At 39.8% G+C, this 22,623-nt stretch overlaps 1 protein-coding gene across 9 annotated transcripts in view; it reads right to left on the bottom strand.

Moving 5' to 3' along the window:
- hectd1 (HECT domain containing 1) overlaps window positions 1–22,623 on the bottom strand; it is a 36,087-nt gene that overhangs the window by 13,091 nt on the left and 373 nt on the right. For 5 of the 9 annotated variants that reach the window (XM_052580789.1, XM_052580790.1, XM_052580786.1 and 2 more), the window contains exons 2-25: window positions 15,118–15,364; window positions 13,845–14,079; window positions 13,459–13,686; window positions 12,199–12,480; window positions 11,758–12,028; window positions 11,561–11,637; window positions 10,276–10,374; window positions 10,065–10,179; window positions 9,421–9,592; window positions 9,136–9,274; window positions 8,870–9,040; window positions 8,511–8,733; window positions 8,134–8,397; window positions 7,970–8,046; window positions 7,560–7,694; window positions 7,288–7,434; window positions 7,097–7,191; window positions 6,811–6,916; window positions 6,567–6,701; window positions 6,319–6,458; window positions 5,858–6,181; window positions 5,579–5,745; window positions 4,803–4,979; window positions 2,186–3,028 (exon numbers count right to left, since the gene is read on the bottom strand). In XM_052580789.1, the coding sequence (XP_052436749.1) occupies window positions 2,186–3,028; window positions 4,803–4,979; window positions 5,579–5,745; window positions 5,858–6,181; window positions 6,319–6,458; window positions 6,567–6,701; window positions 6,811–6,916; window positions 7,097–7,191; window positions 7,288–7,434; window positions 7,560–7,694; window positions 7,970–8,046; window positions 8,134–8,397; window positions 8,511–8,733; window positions 8,870–9,040; window positions 9,136–9,274; window positions 9,421–9,592; window positions 10,065–10,179; window positions 10,276–10,374; window positions 11,561–11,637; window positions 11,758–12,028; window positions 12,199–12,480; window positions 13,459–13,686; window positions 13,845–14,079; window positions 15,118–15,257 (4,762 nt within the window). In that variant the 5' untranslated portion in view covers window positions 15,258–15,364. The remainder of the gene's footprint in view (window positions 1–2,185; window positions 3,029–4,802; window positions 4,980–5,578; window positions 5,746–5,857; window positions 6,182–6,318; window positions 6,459–6,566; window positions 6,702–6,810; window positions 6,917–7,096; window positions 7,192–7,287; window positions 7,435–7,559; window positions 7,695–7,969; window positions 8,047–8,133; window positions 8,398–8,510; window positions 8,734–8,869; window positions 9,041–9,135; window positions 9,275–9,420; window positions 9,593–10,064; window positions 10,180–10,275; window positions 10,375–11,560; window positions 11,638–11,757; window positions 12,029–12,198; window positions 12,481–13,458; window positions 13,687–13,844; window positions 14,080–15,117; window positions 15,365–22,623) is intronic. The other 4 variants (XM_052580791.1, XM_052580787.1, XM_052580793.1 and 1 more) reach the window with 2 other exon arrangements.

A 22,623-nucleotide genomic window follows, 5' to 3' on the forward strand; every position in this document is an offset into this window, starting at 1 on the left:
ATATTTTAATGCAAATCCAGTCTAAGGCACAGCAAAGAAATGGTTGCAGCTGACAGGCAATACTACCATTCTTACATTTCAGAGTGCAATTCTAACCTAACTAACAATTTTCTGAGAACATCTCCCATATGATTATCGAATATAATAAGCCTCCACTTAAGTCACTGATCCAAAACAAAAGGTTAAGATATCTAAACCAGTGGTCCTCAACCAGGGAGCTGGGGCCAACTATTTAAAAAAAAAAAAAAAAAAAACTACCGTATTTTCCGGACTATAAGTCACACTTTTTTTCATAGTTTGGCTGGTCCTGCAACTTATAGTCAGGTGCGACTTATCAAAATTAATTTGACGAACCAAGAGAAATGAACCAAGACAAAACATTACCATCTCCAGCCGTGAGAGGGTGCTCTATGCTGCCAGAGATGCTGCTCAGTGCTCCTGTAGACTACACGGAGCAGCATAGAGCTAGGGATGGGTATCGTTAAGGTTTTAACGGTATTACTACTCTTACCGATACTGCTTAACGGTCCGGTGCTTTAACGGTATTCTTATCAGTACTTTGTGTTGTGTTAGGCAGTCGAAAACTTTGCATTTCTCTGTCTGCACATAATGCACTTTTGAAAGATGCTTTGACAGATTGCTTGTGTTTCCGCCCTTACATGCAAATTTTGTTGCACTTATGACAACCACTGCATCCACTCTAGTGAAGTATAACCACACTTTGGAACGTTTTGCTGTCTCCGCCATCGTCACTCTTTGTATTAAGCAGGAGTTTTTGTACTGTAAGGGGCCGTTTGCATATCGCATCTAAAAACGTTTGGAAAACGCTAGGCACGCAGCTTTCTGATTTTTTTCCCCCCAAAGCCTTCGGGCACTTGCGCACCTGAGGAGTCTGCCGTTGCTAAGCAACCATGACCTGCTCTCTCCATGAAGACGCGGAAATTTTAGCAATGGATGAATGGATTTGCAGCACTAAAAACTGCTTGCAGTAGCACTGCTACTAAATTAATAAAAAAAATCCACATACAGCTGTTCGTTCATCTTGGCTGAGCTTCAACGTTGTTACGGAAAAGGTGAGGAAGTTACATGACCTGCGGTGTGCTTGCGGCATTCTGAAAAGTTGAGATGTTTTTTACTCGATGCGGTGCGGACGCACCTGGAAAAAACGAGCTCGTCGCACCGCATGCGCGCCGCGACCACGTCGCTTCCATTATGAGCGCACATATCGCGCACCTGCATTTGAAATAACGAATTTGAGCGCGCAAAAGACGCGATATGTTAACAGCCTCTTTGCGTGTGTGTGCGCCGCACTCGTTCTTCTTGTGTGTGGGTGTGACTGACAGACAGCATCCGCGGCGCGCATGAGAAATCTCTTAGATCTCACAGACAAACGTCTTCATATCGCAAATTAGAAATGTTTGGTAAGATAAAATGTGCACGATAACATCATTAAGCAAATCTCTTCGCCATTGTCACTCTCTTTTACTAAGCGGGAGTTTTCATACTGTTAAATCTGTGCGTGTGCCGCACTCGTGGTGTGTGTGTGTGTGACTGACAGACAGCCTCCTCGGCGCGCATGAGCGATCTCGCAGATCTCACAGACAAACGTCTTAATATGATCGCACATTAGAAATGTTTGGTGAGATAAAATGTGCGCGATAACATTATTAGTAAATACATAGTACATTAATTTTCCCCCTCCAGTACCGAAAGCAGAACCGGTACCGTCAGATCTTACTGATACTACGGTCTTTCATAATTTAGCCCCGGGCCAGTTTAATACCGGGTTTCGGTACCCATCCCTACATAAGAGCGCCCTCTCACAGCTGTAGATGATCATGTTTTCTCTTGGTTCTAAATAAATGTGACTTAATAGTCCAGTGCGACTTATGTTTTTTTCCTCATCATGACGTATTTTTGGACTGATGCGACTTATACTTAGGTGCGACTTTTAGTCCGAAAAATATGGTATATATAATGTAGCAATTTTAAAAGTGTGATTTGTAAATTAATATCTATTTATCTTTGCTGAGTCACAAATGAGTTTTGAAGAACAAAACTCAGGCTTTGGGGCCTTTGAATATTGTTGTGGACAATAAAGATCTATGGAATCAAAAAGGCTGAGAACCACTGACCTAAACCTGGTATTGGCTGTTAGAAAAATGGGCAGCCAAAAAGTACTCACTGGCAGTGCTCATTACATTGCGTCCCAGCGTGTTTGTGTTGTTGTCACTGCTGCTTCGGCTCAGGTTCATGTTGTTGGTGGCGTTGGTGCGAGACATGTTGGGCGCTCTGCGAACAAATGACTCCATCAGGCTGGCCTCTCGAGAGGACAAGTTGGGGACGCTGGCACTGGAGCTCATAGGCGCTCCAGCTGCCAAAAGTGAACTAACAGAGAGCCGTGCACTGGTGGCGGAGCACAAGGGCCTCTGGGAGGCAGCGTCCTTGCTAGATGACTCTGAAACGGAGCTGACGTCCGGCGAGCTCACACTCACGATTCCCATAGAGATGGCCGTCGACTCGGCCGACTGTCTTGAAGTGCCATCGGGTGCTGGTGTTTTACGATCGCCACTTTCACTTCCCGTGTCTGCAGTTAGAGTGCTGGTGCTGGAGGCGGAGCCTGCTTCGGCTGTGGAAAGCACAACTATTGGTTCTTGGCCCTCCGCCCCCAGGGGCCCTCCAACGATGCCTATTCCCTGCTCCAACAGGCTCTCGACTCTGCGCTCCACTCGGGTGGAGCTGAGGCTTATATCACTGCTGCTGGCCACGCTACACACCGAACTGCTACTACCCTTGCGGCTAGAGGAACTGGCCCCCGCTATGGAGGATGAGCCACCCTTGTCTGGACAGTTATTTTTCACCAGGCTGCTCCAGGACTGCGGCGTTCCTGCAACAGTGGATGAGACAGGTTTGGGTGATGGCGCTGACTCAGGGTCGTACCCTGGCGCAAGCTTGAGGTCAAACTTCCCTTCGGCACCCATACGATATGAGTTTGAGCCACCGGCATCCCAGGTGACATCAATCCAGCCTGGAAAGTGGGGGAGGGAGGGGGGATATGAACGGGTGAGACCCAGCAAGAGAGCAGAGAAAGACAGCAGCAAGTCAAAGACAACAGCTTTTGCTCGACACTGGACCAGAAATAAACAAACCAAAATCATTGGATGAGGTCAAATTGATTTTAATATCGCTGCAAAACCTCTAAAGTTCATTTTCAAAACACTGACAATCATCTAAGACGAACCCAAATCACTCTAGTCCAGGTGAAGCAGTGAGGTAGAAACATGAAGCACAGAAAATGACAAATAAAAAAGCAGTAGAATTTAGCAAATGCCAAGCTACAAAGCCACTTAAGAAAAAGAACAGAAGAATCATTTTGGTCAGTGTCAAATACACTTGCAATGGAGTTCATTCGGAGCTTGCAAATTGTGACATCAACATGCACTTGGCTTGACTGATGGAGACAGGTTAAAAAGGTTGGTTTAACACACTGAAACATTGCTGCCCAAAGAATCAATAACAACAGAGTGGATGCTTACGAGAACACAAGTAGGACATCAAAAATGTTACCTGTTAAGTTGGGGGGGAGGGATAAAGGTTGCACTTCAAAATAGTAAACTAATAAAAACAAAAAAGTATGGAAGGACAGTTGCAGAGAGTAAAAAGTAGTAATCTAAAGCCCCTTTCACACTGCGATTCCGGAAAATACATGGGTAATATGTCCCAGCAATTGTTCCCAGTTCATTTTGCCCCTTTCACACTGCTAGGGATTACCCGAAATATGTTCGTGCATTCACACACAACCCGTAAAGGTACGTGACATCAGGGCGTGACTTGTAATGTACGAGTCGAAAACGCTAGGTATGTTAACTTTCACTTAAGCTGGCGAACCATCTCAGCTTCAGCGCAGAAAGTGAGGAACTAACTGATCCCTGCTTCATAACAGTTTGCACATATTTTTTTCATCGCAAACGTTGATCTGCCTTCAAACACCTGGTAAAAGAGTCGCGTGATAACGTGCATAATCACTACGAAACACCCTTTAAGGCATTAGTTCTGGCTTTTGTTCACAGCGCTCGTTATGCAACTGAACCTGGCAATGTTACTAGGTCCCCAACCCGGGACCAATCCCGGGAAATGTTTGCGTTCACACAGAAGGCGACACGGCAATGTCCTGCCAATTTTCCGGATCCAACGTGCAGTGTGACAGGGGCTTAACACGCATGACTGAACTTCAGAGTATGGAAACAGGTTTTTTTATTATTTATTCATGCAGAACAGAAGCAAGAGGAAAGCACCACATTAGGAGTAAACACAGGAGTAAACACAGGAAGAAAAGACTGGTTTCAGATCAGTCCAGTCATACCTCATCTTTAACTAAATGTATTTGTAGGATACTTGAAAATAAAAAGGGCTGATCTGAAAGCAGTCCCTCGGAAGCATGCTGGGAAAAACAAGTCAAATGTGATTTAACTTTTGTCCCGTTTTACTATGTGAACGTCAGTAATGAGTAACTCCATCTCCCCCCCTCACTTGTGATGGATTTGCTGCAGAAAGCTTCTCAAAACATGCAAATGCACTTGATGTTCACAATTTGTTTCCCTTAAACATTGAAGTACCACTGAACTCCATTGTTGATTGGCCAGTAAAGAACTTTTCATGTAGTGATCCGATGCAGTGATGCCTTGAACACTGTTGTACAGAAATCTGCTACGGCAAAAGCATTACACATTGTGCTGTCCTATACCATCTTTCAACGGTTGGATGCACACACTTAGAGCCACAAAAGTGAAACCGGTCCTCACCATTATGAGCCTCTCCGGTCACAGTGCCCTCTCCAGCAGGATTGCCATCCTGGTCCCTCCACTTCCAGTCTATACCGCGCACCACCCGTGCACCAGGTACAATGTACTTCATCACCTGAGAGCGAAAGAGCCGGCGCTGCCTCCTCAGGTTGGCCTCTGCCTCCTTCACTGCTTTACCTGACAATGAAGAACAAATCTTGACTGATTGAATAGCCCCTTTTAATGACTCCCAATTCATCCAACGCTATCGTGATGAGAGATGACTCAGCATGGAATGGAAATTTTTTGCTGTCTTACTGTGAACAATTCAACAATGCATACTTTTTTTTTTTTTTTAAATAAATGTCATAATTAGATGTTCTCTCTGGTGACTGGACATCTCTAATCATTTAACCCACTTAAACCAAGCCTCTTACAGAAGACAAACTCATATTCAGATCTTCATCCAATTAAAAACAAATGGATATGATACGTCCTCGCCACTGTTTTTTTTTTTAACCTTTGTATTTGCTCTTTACCACAATATGGAAGAAAAAATATTTTGCTACATCTATTACATCAAAGCTTTAAAGCCAAATCCAGTGTATGCTGAAATAGAGTAGCACATTACAAAATCTTCAGTGATGCTATGTGGTGCTTTGGGAGCCAGATTCCAAAAGAAAAACCAACGATATTAGGTTACGGCAAACACTCAAATGCTTAAAATAAACAGCTCATTGAAGTATAATTTGACTACAACGAGTCAAAGTGTAGTGTTAGAAATTATTGGCACTTACCTAGCTGGTCCTCGCAGACACCAGTAACAGTGCCATAGATCTCTAGACCAGACAGGGAGAGGTAGTGTGTTTGTCCGCTGGCGTTCTTCCCCATCTGTTTAATACGAATGTGTCTCCAGCCCTGCTTCTCATCTTTGGATGGATCCAGAGGCCATGTGGCTGTTGACCTAAGGCAGTAAGGCATCATATTAGTAGGTGCACAAAAGACACAAATGGTAAGTGAAGGTAAGCAGAGCACAATAACAGCATACTCTAAAATAGGTGTTCTAACACACATACCCCGGTTCATTGAGAGAGCTGTCATCCACATGGGTGTAGAGTGTCATCCAGTTCTGACCATCTTTGGACACTTGAAATACCCAATTCCGGAGGGCGGATCGACCATATCCACGAGCGTGGCGAAGTGTGTATGCAGAGGGGATGACCCATAACCCAAGATCAATGGCAAACCAAGCGTTTTTGTCATCGTTGGTGTGACAATTGAGGGCGGAGCTGTCTCTGCTCAGGATGTCTTCAAGTCGGCCGTAAGGCAGGTTTCTGCCCTCGGAAGAAGTCACAACCACTAATCCGTACGCAGCGGGGTTCACCCATTCATATGCAGTCCTGTGGCCAAACATGAGAGCAATCTTTATGCATACCATTTTGTTTAAATAGTTCACGTTGGGTTTCAGAATGTAAGAATGAACAATTATAATTAAATCTATTTAAATGATCATGCAAAAAAGGACAAAGAAGCTCACTTCGCATTGGTGCCAATCCAGTAAACAATTCCATTCTCGTCAAAGTCATGCTGGTGCCTGAAGATGAAGCTCTGACCCTCTCTGAGCTTCCTAACAAAGATGAATGAGGACCTGTCAAAGTCATACCACTGCTTGGCCACCTGGGGAAAAGGAGACGACAAATTTATGACCTTTTCTCAGATGCCTGTGTGGATACAGCTGAATAAATATAGAATAGAAGAAGAAATAATCACAAAAAGCTTTCCTACCATTTTGAGCAGATACTGCTCCAGTGACTCAACAGTGGCCAGCGGCTCCATCTTTAGCATTCGACCAGTTCGGTCAATCAGGGCCGTTTCACCTGGAGCACGCTCCAAGCGGAAGCGTAACCTCCTTGTCAGTATCTAACATGACAGAAAAAGATTTTAATGATATGTGTTGCAATCAAAATGAAAGATGTCACTGTTTCATGTGCACCAAACTAAAAATATACACACAAACATGGAGACTGACCTGTAAATTATATGTTGAGCCTGGTGTATCATATAAGTGGAGAGGTAGCCGCTCAATTGACTCCAACACTGCTATCAGTTTGCGGATTAAGGCAACAGCTGGTCGGCTAGAGGAGAAAAACAATTTAAATGTTAGACGAACTGACTACAGGAAAACAAATTCTCTCATTGTGCTCAAATCAGACTGGTTTTGACTGCTGGTTGAGACTCAGATATACAGGGAAGAGATCACTTTTGCATGCTGTGCCTGGCTCAATTACCGTAAGGAGTCACAAGATATAGTTTACCTTTCGTCATCTTCATTTTCAGTAAATGCAGTCTTGAACACATTTATTCTTTCCATCAGAGGCTTACAATCATGTTTCATGTCTAGTTCCACACTCTGTGAGGAAAATGTAATAAGTAAAAGGTTAATGAGTATTGGGAATGTAAGTAGACATCATGATTACAACTGAACGTTAAATTGTGCATGACTCACATTGCTGAGGACAGTAAAAAGTGCTTGCACGAGACCACTGCTGCACATTTCATACGGAGAAATAGTGTTCTCATCTTTGAGAACTACTATTAAATTCTCCAAAGCTGTTTTCATGAGGTCTCGCCATGTGTTTTCACCTTCAATGCACTGATGAAACAAGAAACAAACTCTTACTCACCATTATTGTCTGTTTGAAACTAATTTTGGGAACTAATATAAATTGTGACAAAGGTATATTCTATGGGCAGACTAAGTTTTTAGTTTAATTCTACCTGTCTGTTAGTATGTAACTCCCAAGCAGACTCTAGCTGTGTGGCGATGTTTCTTAGAGTGACCACTACACCTCTCGGCATACTCTCCACAGCCTTGAAGTGATCGTCATACAGATCTCTGGCCATGGTCTTTACCTACAGAAAGACAAAGTTAGGTAATGTCATTGTGTTTTTTTTTTGTTTTTTTTTTACTTTTATTCAGTAAGGACATATCAAATTGATCAGAATTCACAGTAAAGACATTTCTAAAGCTATTCAAAATATTTCTAAATCCAAATAATCTTTCTATTCAAAGGGGTTCCTGAAGTATTATGGTTTCCACAAATATTGTGGGGGTGGGGGGGGGGGGGGGTTATTATCAACATTGATAAGAATGCTAAAGGATAAAAGGAATACACAAGTGATCCTACCTTTTGTTTTGTTTTTTCCAGTTTGGATTTGAGCTTTCTTCCTCGCTTACCAGTCCAGCCAGTAACAAACTCAGACCCTTTGACAAACAAAGGACCCAATAATTGAGCGCCTGAGGAAAGATACTGGCAAAAGTGATGCTTTTAAACTATTTTTCCATACTCACCTAGAGAGGTTTCTGCAGTGAAAGAGTGCTTAGTGCCTCGGTTTGACTCAAAAACAAAGCCTGGTAGGTCCTCTTTGAGGATGGTGGCCTGCTGGCCATCTGAATTATGGATGGCAATCTCACCCTCTTTCAGACAAGTTAGAGACCAGTTCCCCACAGTGAGTTTGGTAGGACCCTGTGTGGAAAGGATGGGCTGACTGGTTGTCACCGGTTTGACCTGACTTCTGGCACGCTGCAGCTTCTCCAAAAATTCACTTCTGCTCTCTATAGGGAAGAGCGAAAGAAAATAACAGCAACTATAACTCCCAGAAGCCAATTATAATTTAACAAGAAGCAATCCTTTTATTGATCGATTGGTTTGTTTGCAGGAGACCTACCTGAGCTGTCAGAGCCACCCTCTGGGCTTCCACTGGAGTACATGGTGGCCAATTTTCCATCCAGGATGAAGCGGAACCAACCATTGCTGCCATTGGAAAGCTCCAAAGCAGCTGCATCACTCCAGATATAAAGGCAGTCCCTGCCTCTGATGATGGACCAGTCTCTCCAGTGATAAGGCTTCCCCTGCTGGATCTCTTTGGCATCCTCTTGTGGTTCATCATACTGGAAAATAAGAATCATTTTTGTCAAAGCAAATTCTGAATCGTGACAAGAATATGTTGTTTAGTCATCAACACAGAAATTTAGCATACACAGAAACAACAATAAAGAATAAAATGTGGAATGAGTGGAGTCTGACCTTCTCAGGTTTGGCCTCTTCCTCATTTTCATCATCTGATGTGGGTCCTGCCAGAGTGGACACTTTATTAATGACACCCAGCCTGGCAAGCTGATCTAAGAACACGTCACCTCCCTTATCCACTAGATCCCTAATGATCTGCAGTGCCAGCAGGTGACCATCATCATCATCCTGTGAAAAACAAGTAGAAAGGTCAGGAAGACTTAACTTCAACCCCGTTCAATTTAAGAAAAGATCACCAGGAGGGAAAGAATAAATTATCCAACCTCCTGATCCAGCACAGTTGCAGTGATTTCCACAAGTACAGTGGGCAAGTTGTGTCCAGCATCAGAGTCACACACTTCCTTAAGTAGAACTTCAGAACTGTAGTGCACCATCTTTCTGATCAGAGCTAAACTAGCTTTTCTGTGAAAGAGATTATATAAACAAACCATCATTGAAAGGAAAGCACTGATGTTCTACTGACGCTTGGCAACAAAATAAAAAGTTACTACACTGGCTTTCTTTTTGAGAATGTACTTTGGCACTGATGGTCCTCTAGAGGCCCTCACCTTATTGAAGGCAGCATGGTTTGCTGAAAGGTCTGTGCAAATACTGGGAGCAGCCTTTTCAGGTAGATAGGCGCCATCTCAGGGTCACCTTTCGGCTCACTGCCCTCTTCCTCTTCTTTAACATCCTTCTTTTTCTTGTCATCGCCCTTGTTGACAGGACACATCCAGTCTCCTATATCGAACACCACAAGAAACACTTTATTATGAAAATCTAACAAATCCCACTGAATTCACCATTACAATATTAATGTTGAGTGATTGCATTCGAGCATAATATTGTTATTTCTATGCCACCAGTCTCAACACAATGTAGTAGCAGAAGTAATATATATTTTTAATCAGGGTTTTCCAAACACTTCTTAATCTTCTATTGGTTGTCCAAACAACTAGTCTGCCTCAGATTCACACTATTGGTTGAGGCAATGCTGCGTTGTCTGGCTGGTCTGAAGTGCTCAAACAACAAGTACAATGTTCTGACAGAACCATACAGCCTCATTATTGACGTTTTCTGAAAAATGTGCATATAAAAGTATTTTAAATCCCCCAAAACACATTTTAGCTTAATTCTTCTGAAACTTTTACTTTTAAAAATGAAAAGGGAAACAATATTGTCATGAAGTAAAGAAGAAAGCTGATGGACTCACCAGGAGACTGGAGAATTGCTACAACCTCGCTGTGTCCTCTCTCTCTAGCTTTGTCTAACGGAGTTTTCCCATCTTCATCTCTCAGGTCAGGGTTGGCCCCATGGCGCAGTAATGTCTATTGGGAAATATTTGCCAAAAAATAAATACAAAACATTAAAAACAATGTATAATAACTTAAAAAAAAAAAAAAAAAAAAAAAGAGAGTCTTTACCTTGGCTACTTGTGGCCTGCCAAAACAGGCAGCATAGTGCAGAGAGGATGACCTCTGGCCTCTATTGACATCAGCACCTCTCTCGCAGAGGAACTCCACCTTAAGCAGGCCAGAAAACAGTGTGAGAGCTTGCAATCCTTAGAAAACAATGTGCATCTGTTGCGCTGACCCCATTCTTCTAACTTACACAAGCCATCACCAGACAAAGGGGGTCAAGAAATCAGGTTGTATTAGTTTTCATTATGCATGGCATTTGTAACTGCTGCTGGTGGCACGTCAGCCAGAATTACAGTCTTGCCTATTTAGTCTCCCCCACATAACCATATTGCACAATGTAAGAATGATGCTGTCCTAAATTTAGTGTGCCACTTTTATTCAGAAGTCTGCTGATTGTTTGCTCATGCTGTTGCACCAACCTCCTACATTGCGTAAATCACGCGCATATGTGACTTAATCTTCACTCTGGGCGAATAAATTACAGCTTATATTAGCCACTGGCTAATAAACTCTTAGATTTTACTTGCCAGTGTGTGAGTTAGAGGCCAAGTATAAGTTTAGCACAGATATATTTCCACTAGCCAAACACATTAAGCTCAGCATTTGTCTGTCAAGTGATCGGGGCTATTTTTCAATTCATCTCAATGAATTCACAGCATACCTGGATTTGATGAATCGTAAACAAAGTGAAGTGAAAGAGAGCGAGAGCGTCTTACATGACATGCAGGACTGATGCTCTACATGTAAACGATTTTTTTTGTTGTATTTTCCTGTCAAAATAATGGAGTTCCAAGGGAATTCTTCAGTTTTTAAGAACTACTGGGTTCTCCGTTAGTAAGCGGAACTAACGTGCAAATGAAAATCTAATTGGCTGGCACTCAACCATTATTATCCCGGTTTTGATTTCAGCAAATCAGTTCAAGCAAACATACACAACCCGATTAATATTCATAAATCCAACAGCTCATTAAATCTTAGTTTGTTATATATTGTCCTTATTCGTAGAATTCGTATTATTTCCATTTTTTTCCCTTTATCTTATAGAAACACTGAATGACCAAAAAAGCACCACCACCAGTCCTAAAATCAGTTAAAATGACTGCATTCATACATGGTTACCAAGTTTTAATTCTAATTAATAAAGTTCAACCATTAAATATCAATAATTAGTATTTTTATAAAGATACATATAGAAACTCATATACATATAGTATATGGGTCTGGCGAGTAACACACACACATATACACACACATATATATATATATATATATATATATAAACCCTTACCATCTCTTGTGTTCCAAATGCAGATGCCCAGTTCAAGAGAGTCTGTCCTACATCATCCATGAAATTCACTTCGAATGCTTAGAAGGAAATAAAAAGTAACAGTACAAGTTAGTCAGGATGTGACCTCAAAGAAACAACAGCCCTCAAAACCCCGACGTCCAAAATACTGATCTTGCATGCACTACTTGAACACTAACCACCGGTGTCAATGGCATCAATGAGAGCATCTGTGTCTTTGCTGCGTATACAGTCAATAAGCTGTCGGTGGGAGCGTTCCCCGGAGCTGTCGAGACGCCGCAGACCAGGGATGCGGCCGGTAGAACCAGCTGTAGATTTGGGCAAAGCCTTGCGTCCCTCAAAGAGCAGCACCAGCAGCAAGTCCACCAGCCGCATGGTGTCCAGCACGCAGCGCTCATCCCCCTGCAGAGCACTCTCCATAGAGTCAGGCAGCTCTGAGCGCAGAAGATCCTGAATGGAGAGATGCAACACAAAGTTTAATCAAATGTATCCAAGAGAAAACTGGGATTTCTTGTAGTGAGCTGTCATACCAAAAAAAAAAAAAAAAAAAATGGAGGAAACACACAGTACTTGTGACATCAAGCAAATGGCAAGAATATTTCTGTGAATATACATCTTACATGTGTGACGAGTGGTGAGCCTCTGCACAGTGTGGACAGAAGGCTGACAATGGTGGACACTTGGTTGCTCAGTTTAGAGTCTGCAGCAGATGGAGTGGCTCCACTAGAGGTCCTGCCAGGCTTGCAGGTGGAGGAGGGTCCAGATGCCGTCCCTCCTGCTGCAGCCATACGGGACAGCAGCTCTTCTGTCAGTCCATGCTTAGCTAATGGGGCTGGATCAACTCCACGCCGTGTAAACCGGTCCGCCAGTGAAGCAAAGCAACGCAGAGCTCCGTCAGACACCTGTGGATGACACCAGGACAATAACTGCCATTTAGTTGTTCACATCACATCCGTGTGTAATTTTACCAAGAAAGTCAGTCCTTTTTGTCCATGGAAAAGAAACTGAACCACACATGAAAGTATACATCTGATTTTATTTCTATTAATCAATAGTTGCTAAAGCCCCGTTCACACCAAGAACGATAACTGTAAAGATAGAATTCTAAAATTGATTCTTAGTATTAAAAGAATAGCAGAGTCCAAACCACAGCTATATAAAGGCAAAAAAAGAAACAATATTGTTGGAATCATTTTCAGAAAGTTTTTTTTCCAGCTGACGAACAATTCAAACACTGACACCCAATCAGAATCCATCCTGCTATAACAAGCTCGAGATTTCAAAAACGGCAGACGTGTGCGCGCTTAGAATTAACAGACAGAGAATTAACAGATACAGTCTGCTGGTGTGGACACCAATATAGTTCTCTACAGTTCTCTTTATTGTAATTGTTCTTGGTGTGAATGGACCTTTACATTACCATTCAATAGTTTTGGGACTGAAGTTTTTTTTATTATTACAGAAAGAAATGAACACTCAATTCAATAAATCCTTAATGCAATAAATGTTTAGCTTTTTTTTTTTAATTTAAAGACATATATAATTTTACAAAATATTTATATTTTAAATAAATGCTATTCTTTTGAGCCTTCTATTTATAGAATGGCTTGTGGAGAATCATGAGACAAGTCAGCTTAGCCATAACTGGAAAAAACATTTTAAACTACACAAAAAATGTCAAACAGCTATTTTAAAATACTAAAAAAAAGAATTATACTGTTGGAGAGAATAAAATAATTATAAATTATAAATTATAAAGGACCCCAAACTTTTAAATGGTTTCCATTCCTCACACAAAAGACAGAGAAGACTTACAGCATGCAAAAAAATAGCACAAGTTTTTAGGTGAACTATCCTTTTAAGTGTTACTCATGTCCCACCTGATGGTCTTCATGTTTCAGCAGACTAGAGAGGGACTCCACGCATGTCTCTAGGGAAGAGTCTTGTGGCTCCATCTTGCTACAGAGGCGAGAAACTACTGCCATGGCAGAGTGCAATGTGTCCTTGTGCACAAGATGACCGCTGTCCCTAATGAAGCTTAGTACACAGTTCAATCCACCCGCTTCAAATACAGCTCCAGACTCCCGTGTGCAGATCAGCTCCAGAACCTGATGACACAAGACAGTATATAATATGAGCATCATGCATAGTGGAATTGTTCAAAAACCGCTTCATAGTCCATCTTTTCAACTGTTTAAACTCCTTTTAGCAAACTGACTTGAAAAAATCTGAAAAAAGTTATGGCAGTAAATATAGCAATATTTACCTTTACACATTGTTCAGCCAGATCTCTGCTGGTCCTGTTGTTGAGCTCCACCACCACCAGCCGGTTGCACAGGGCTTTGATGGCTCCATCTACTCCCACAATCCTGCGGGTGCATTCAGCGGACACGTCCAGGTAGTAGGTGATGGCCCTGGCTGTCACTTCCAGAACATTATCTGGTGCGCTCTCATCCAGGAAGATCTTACACAGAGCTGGGAGAAACGTCCGTGGAGGACACCTGCAGTTGCAAAACAGCAGTGTCAGTCAAATGAAGGGTTAATTGGTCTGCACAACATGGAGGGACAATGCTGAAACAAAATGTACATGTTAAATAATACAACAGTGATATGTGATGCAATAAACCTTAAAAAAAATTGTCAAATCAATTACTATTATTATTTAAAGCCAGAAAATAATTAAATCAAATGCATAAAAAATTAAAATAAAAATTTAATAGTTTGTTGTCCTTAGGTTTAAGAGGACTGTTAAATTTCCCCTTTGGGTAACCACTACCTATGGTTTTTTTTTTACAAACCACTTGTGACTGAGCAGGGTTATCATATTAAAAGACCAGAATACGCCCACACAACCACAGTGCTTCCTTATTTGTCTTTATCATCTTCAGTAGCTTTTGCGGCTATCCTGCCATGACTTACTCCATTTGAGAAATTAGCAAAATAAAACATGTTAGAGTGAGTTCCTTTTTTATATTCATTAAAAATGTATAACTTGGTTCAAACAGCTTAACTAATGTTTCAATGAAATGTTCAATAAACAAGCAATAAGTCTGCAGATTTTGTTTTTACTTTTTATAACCTCAAGGTTAGGATGTGTTTTTTACCCAAAAGGGCACATTTACACAATTCCTTGTTATAGAATTAAACTTATTTAATTTATTTTTAAGAGCATAAACAAATTATCATTATATCTAACAAGTTTCACCAGACACTACTCCTTGTTTAGTACTTCATTCTTTTATATCTGATTTCTAAAATAATATTTAATAATATTAAGTGATGATTAATTTCAAGTGATTCTTAAGTTTCAAATGTATCACTGATGAGATAATTTGAGGGTGATACTGCTAACCCTAAGCATTTTTTAATAAGCTAATAAGCTACATTACAATATACCACACTCTAAAATTTCAGACAACTTACATTCTGCACAATATTAAATTGAAATGCAATAGTTATGAATAGCTCTATTGCCGTTATTATAAGTAATAAACCCTTCAGCCCCCCAGAACTGTCACCTCATCAGTATTCAGACTTACGTTTCGAAGCAGCGGTCAACATTGTCTGACATGAGCAACAGCATGCAGAGCTGCTCCAGGGCGATGAGCTGCATATCCCTCTCATCACCCTGTCCCATCTGCAGCCACTCCAGCAATGTGTCCGGATCCACGTCCGCCATGACACCCCACTACCCTATCCACCCAACACCCAGTCACCCCGCCAGCAGCAGGAGAGAAATGAACAGGGGCAGTCACTGGTCCTCTTGTTGTCTCATCAAGTCTTCACCTTCATGAAAAAAAAAGGAAACAAATTTGAGCATGGAAAAGACATCTGCGATATAACAGGAGCCAAAAACACCACAAAAAACCCTTTGCAATGTTTCCCTAGTCCTTAACTTCCTACTTCTTCCATTTGATTAGTGTGAATCTTTCAGCCCTGATCTGAGAACACGACCTTTAAATAACAGAATGACAACTCTTGGGTAATAAGGGTTGGGTAACGAAACCCGATGCAAATATTTGTTCTGGTTCTCCAAAATGTACACAAGAAGCATGGGCGTCGCTAGGCTTTTTTTAGCAGGGCTATAGCATTTAGCTCAATAAACTGTACTCAAATTCGCGATCGCCTCAGAGTTAGGCTTGCCACGATATACTGTGTTGACGGTGTTCCCGGTTTAAAGCCGCAACACCGGTTACATCACTTTCCCACCGTGACACCATCCCCACCATCGTTTAGATTTTTTTTTTTGAGTATATGTTTTTTCTTAAAATATTTATTTGAAGTAAAATGAATAATTATAAATAATTTTGTTTAAAAGAAAGAATACACTATAAAAACTGAACTCAGCTTAGAGCTGTGCAAAAAAATTTAATGCGATTTTCATGCACATCTCATCAGAAAAGATTAGGGCTGGGTGATATGGAGCAAAAAATATAGCATAATATAACTCTATATACAATATCTCTATCTCTTCACGGGAAAAATAACCCCCCAAAACCACTGCAAAAACAAATATGCCAAATATTACATGTTTAGGGCCCTATGAAATATTTTTTTTTCTTCACCATATGTTTTATTGTTTTTCATAATTATTTTATTGTGCGTTTTAGCATGTGTAATTTTTTAAATGCATAAAACAACTTAATTTGTTACATTTTTTTCTTAAAATAGACTCATGTGAAATGTCTTTTCCCCTCTGAAATTCTGTGTATTTACATTTTTCTGGTTATCACATAAGGCATAAAACATTCATTTAATTTATCTTTTAATTATTGAAAATTAAGCAAACTTTATTTTTTGGTAAACATATTAGTCCATATTGCGATTTGATTGCAATGACATACTTTTGATTAATTCATAAAAAGTTTGACAAATTCCGTGACATTCCACGTTCAACTATAAATTCCGTTTTTATGACTGGATTCCACGATTCCGTCCGCGTTTTCTGAATCGCGGAAATCATAGGACCCTACAGTAGAGTACAGTATTTAAGGCCCGACGCCTTAAAACCGAGGTGTCTCCATATAATGGAGCCAGTTGTCCTTTTTTTTGAGACTAGTTCTGTAGCCTCCGGTCTGGTTGAGGATGCCGCCATGTTCACTGAGACAACACGCGAGGGGGGAACAAACTCAAGGAGGCAGGGGCGAGCACAGAACAGAGAAGACAAACAAGCAAAGTGGCGGAATCAGAATTAAATATAAACAATAAGGCTGGATGATTATTCGAAAAGTAAATCGAAACCGAAATTTAGAACCTCTAACCAACGTAATTATCCCATGTCGGTTATTTTGGTTATTTCCTGTTAATACTTCCCCCTTAAAAGCGTGTGTAGCCACATGATTCTGCCAGTCAGTGGCATAAAAGCAAAACACGGAGGTGAACACCGGTTCAACACAGTGATGGCGCGCGAGCGGTGAGCCTTGCATCTTCACTAAACTTTGTCAGTTGTATTTGTTTTATGGTTTGGACGTTCAAGTGATTAGATGATCAGATGTGTATTATTATATCGAGCTACCATGTTTGCGCTGCTGCATTGTGGCATGAAAACTCAGAGCTGTGAAGATCGCGCACATAGAGGAACGCAGTTGTCAGCACTGTCCTGTGATTTATCACTTAATATCAAAACTTGTTATAGCATATTTTTCTACTTTTAGAGGAAATAGGCTATTTACAACCCCCAGCTTCACGTTATGACTAATTCACACACGCAATCATTCATACAGGTACTGTTTACCTTTAATCTTTATTCTCTTTACGCGCATTGTGTGAAATGCTGCTTGCAGTGCGTGCTTTCAATGAGTGAGCGCAAGCTCCGAACGCGCGCGAATTGTTTAAAACGCTTGAATCAGCAATATTTAGAAACAGAAACAAGTGCGAGCAGCATTTCAGAAACGTTGCAAATGTTGTGTGACTTGAACTGTAAAGCACATAAAGCTGTCGTTTGAGTTTATGAACTTCTATTTCATGCATGATTCGTATGGATCTGCTAACTGAATGCAAAGTGTTAGTTCTAGAAGAATGTTTGTGTCTTGATGAGCATATTGCTCACTAGTCGCTAAATGAACAGCTGCTGTTCTTTTTTTTTCAACGGTGGATCAGTTGCCCTATTGGTTAAAATCCCCAAACTGTTTACTTAAATATTAAATTAATAAATGACATCAAAACAGGGGCGTTTGTGTTATCAGGGTATATGCAGGAATCTTGAAGTAAATTTTAATACATTTTCAAGACTTTTTCCAAGACCTTCTCAATATTTTTTAATACCTCACCGCCACTTCAAGCTGTAACCATTTACATCAGTGATACTTTTAACTTAACAGTTTTCGTTTGTGATAAAGACTATAGACCACTCTGATACAAAAAAATCAAATAGGCTGGGATAGCAAATCAAAGCAAAGTTTATTTAAAAAAAAAAAAAAAAAAAAAAACTTTGCTCCACCCTCAACAACAATCATGCTGACATGTGCCTCAGTTCTTCTGATTTTGTTCCCAGCAGCTCGGTGCGTTGTAATACGATTCGATTTAAATTATCTCCCCATTAATTGACTACTAACAATTTATACATGTTGATTTACATATCTGAATGAAAAAACATGAATTCCTTAACATTGCAATATGTGTTTATTGCTCTTAAAATTACAAAATAAAAGACTGACTAAGAATGCATTACTTTGCACTTGTATAGAGATAGCATTCAATAAAACCTTGAAGCCTTGAAAACACATAGCTTACTGAAACAAGCTTACTGAACACATAGGGCCTAGCTTACTTTAAAAAAAAGTTCTTCTTTCAGATTAAAATAACAACAACTTGATGTTTAGTATTCAATAAAAAAGGTCACCCAAAATACGTGTTTAGAGCAATTGAAAGAATACAGTAACCAATGTAAACTTGAGGGCTTTAAGCTAATACAGAGAGTGCTTAAACAAAACAAAAACAAAAAATGAACAGTGGGAGCCAGCAGCCTGTCATGGAGAGAAAAATCTCCGAATGCTCCACGTGAAACGTTGGCGTTCCGCCCTTTTTCTATCGTTTCTAATGATTTTGGAGGGAGGCAGAGAGAGAGAGAGAGAGAGAGAGCAAGACAGCGCTCGTGTAGTTTGAAGACTGTGAGCCGTGATAAGACTTTTTAATACTTTTTAAGGGTCTTAATTTTCCCAAAATTGATTTATCACCTTTTAATACTTTTCAAGACCCCATGGATACCCTGGTTATGATGTGGTGGGCTGCTGTGGGCCAGAAAGTCCAGGGCCACTTTTTGGTCCCAGTCCGCCCCTGAATGGCACACCCCTATCCAAAAAGCACGACCAGTTGTATTAATAATGTTATCCTGAGCGTGAAGTGTTACCAGAATTTGTTTTAATCAAGGTGAAAAATAAAAGTTTTGTGTTTAATGTATTTGTGTTGATGTTGAAATGGATTTAAAAAAAATATGTTATCGAAAAAAGTATCGTTAGGAACCGGTATCGAAACTGAGGTATCGAAATTGGCACCGGATCGAAAGATTTTGAACAATACCCAGCCCTACTCAAAACTACTGCAAAACTAGCCCAATCACGTTTCCAGGAGGTTCCCCGATAAAAATTGCTTCCCAAAATCGAATGGTTCTTATTTGTTTGGGTCCACAGTTTGCCGATTTTCAGTTTTTTCAGCCTATACATGGTGGTATTTTTATTGGTTATGTTAATAAAAGTTCTGTATTTAATATCAGTGAGCTTTTTTCTAGTTCATTCAAACAATTGATGCCAGATTGCCAATTGCCCCTAATTTGAAAGTGAATATATAACCCGCATGCATTTATAAGCTATTTAAAAGCAAGGAAGCAAGGAAAAGAGGACACCCCCTCCCATCCCCCCACCCCACGGTGATACCGGTTTTACAGGTGTTGTCACACGTCAATTCACCAGTGGGAAATTGAATGGTGTCGATGTTTAAATCATTTAAAATGAGAATGTTAGTCCATTTTTGTTCGTAAGAAAAAATATCGCAATATGTAAATCGCAGAAAAGTTAAATATCGCAATGTCATTTTTTCCCAATATCGTGCAGCCCTAATATAGTCATTCACAAAACTGATTTAAAAACAGTGACAGACAGCACTCATTTTAACTAAACATCAAAGTGATTGACAGAGATACAGTAGAAACACTATGTATGGTTTTGTATTAAATAATGACCCAGATTATGGAAATACATGTATTAGCCTTAGAGTAAGGGAAGCACGACTTGGGAAATGAGGGCATCCAAGGAGCGTGTGAAAGCTATTTTTTTTAATGTTAACCAGAATTTTTTTTTTTTTTTTTTTACATATCATTTCAGGTACCGTTTAGGCAACGGTACAGTTTTAAAATAATCAAAATGGCACTGGTTTTGCAAAAAACCTATAGATACCCAACCCTACGGGTAATAATGAAACGGGTGGAACAGATGACTCCTTGAAAGTGAATTAACTTGAAAGGTATACTAATAGGAGTAAAACAGACTATAAACATGATGAACTGCCGCCTGTAATCAGAGCACTGAAAGAAATTGCTATGATTAGCAAGCTTGGCCAACAACAGTTTGCATGATAAATAGTTCATCAATGACTCAACAAACAGCCAAACAGCCCAGCTTTTCAGAGAGACACAGTATTCAATACAAGCTGAGAATTCAATACGCTTTTATTGTTCTAAAAACACAAACCATTAAAAAGCAGCACTTCTTTCCTGAGACAGACAAGCTGAGCCAAGCATGAGGATAAATTCATAAAAATAGGAGATTTGTGTGAAATAAAATCTGTGGATACAGACAGGCATGGCACAGATGGATTCACCACCTTCTTAGAGACTAACAGATAGATCCACTTATCAACAGATTAAATGACTAACTTGATTCAGGAAGAATGTCCTGTTGAACTTGACATTCAAAGCAACTATTGGATTTACTGGATGGAGAGGAGAAACCCCCCCACATCATACACACAGGAGCAACATGTTACTTCGCTACTCTAAAACAAGTTTAAATGTGTGTCACCTGATTGTGATTAAACAGACCTGAATCATATTAGACAACTTTATTCCACAGCAGACGCGTATTCAGCATAACTTTTTAATTCATGAGCTGACATATCCCGAGTTGCTCTTTCTGGTTTTGTAACCTGTTTTTAACAGTCACACTGTAACTTTGTGAGCCACACAATGGATTCAATATACTAGACTTCTGAAAACAAGTTCTGATGCCATAGCCCTGGGTTACACTCTCTCCTTGGATAGAAAACTCAGTTTACTATAGTTATACTACCTTCAAATTAATGGGACCTGTTTATTTCCAGTCTATTATTCCACCAATCCAGTAATGCCAATTTTATCTTCACACTGATATTAAGATCTTAATGTGGTTTAATAAACTTTACCCTATACAGAATACTGTATCATATTCAATACATGAATTGCCAAGGCCTCTAAAATATCAACATGATCAAAACTTTGCGGAAAAACACAAACATGCCTTTTGCTTTCTGTTTGATATTTCAAAGTCTTTTCGTGTCATTCTTAAAATAAAATAAAAAACTTCAGTTTATGGTAAAAAAGGGCTCTTTTTGCTGTAAAATCTTTCAAGCAAACATTCATTTTTATTAATATTTAAGAAAATAATTTACTGGACTAGAGCAACTTAAATTTTCTTGATAACCTCATTCATCATTGTTTACCATTACATTTTAAGTTTTGCTGCCCACAGTTAAAACTACAAAACTTTAATAAAATAACTAATCATTTAAACATTATCATGCTAAAATGTATTATTGGTAATTGGTAATCTAATATTAATACACATTAATAGTCCTAAATTATACTGTAATAAAAAAAAAATCATCACATTTATATTACAGGCTATCATTATTTAATCTTACCTTTCGGTCATATAAAAAGGCTATTGCATATATTTGGGCCTCTGGATAAAAGAGTGTAGGCACTGTATCATGTCATATGGGCCAAAGCATGATTTATTAAACATGATACATGAAAATATAGAACATATGCAAAACTTTCCTTTATATTCTATCTACAGGCTTAATAAAGTGTTCCATTTCATAAACAATGAGATTTGTCTGACCATTATTATATATGCCAGGTATTTTATGGTGTTAACTAAAGCAATAAACTCATTCTAATCTAAACGGATTATGAGTATGGAAGAAATGCAGGTAGTTTCTAATACTAAACAAGCTCCAGTCAAAGTCAATTTAAGTAGTAATGTATTTTTAAGATTCTGTATGCGGTTAAAATAGTACAACAAAGTACCAGCAAAGCAGACATTCAGCTTATCCGTGGCTCTCGCATTCATGGTATCTGACGGACAGACATGATTCTAGATGTTCTTTGACTTTCTTCCAGTGCAGCTGACTAAAGAGTGAAAAAACGACTTGATTGCAACCGATGCCATCATGACACCAGCCTATCCAGCAGCATAATAAAACCTCACATTCACAGTGAACACAGACGGCAGCTTTAAACGTAAATAAGATACAAGCATAGTGTTTGATCTATAATTTCATGACGCGTGATAAACTTCATGTATGGCCATCTAACATGATACTGAGAGCCGAGCAGGTGAACAAACAGTCTAGTTAACCCTGAAAATCTCTAACCATGAACAATGCGACGATATCAAACTCCATAACTGCGATTAAACGTTAAAAAAGGAAAGTTAGGCGAAAAAAAAATACTAATACGTTAACGTCCAATCTTGTCCTGACGGCCTCTTTCTTCAGTTCAGACAGCTTTTGTTTGCCTACACGCTACGACAGAGTCCAAAACCGTTTAATTTCACGTTAAAGTTGTATTTGACCATATGTTTCCGCAGCAAATGAGTATAAACATTTTCTGTTGTGAAAGCGAAGTTCGGTTAGCTGGGATTAGCTAAAATGCGTACCGTTAGCGTCACTTCGGTAGACCTAATTAATCCCAAACTTCATTTACTTCATTGGTATTGGGCATGAATACATTTTCCATCCATATATATATATAACCGGTCTGGAAACAATTTAAGGTAAAAACAAAAAAC

The sequence above is a fragment of the Carassius gibelio genome, chromosome B17 (genome assembly GCF_023724105.1).
Source record: "Carassius gibelio isolate Cgi1373 ecotype wild population from Czech Republic chromosome B17, carGib1.2-hapl.c, whole genome shotgun sequence".
In the NCBI taxonomy this organism is placed as follows: Eukaryota; Metazoa; Chordata; class Actinopteri; order Cypriniformes; family Cyprinidae; genus Carassius; species Carassius gibelio.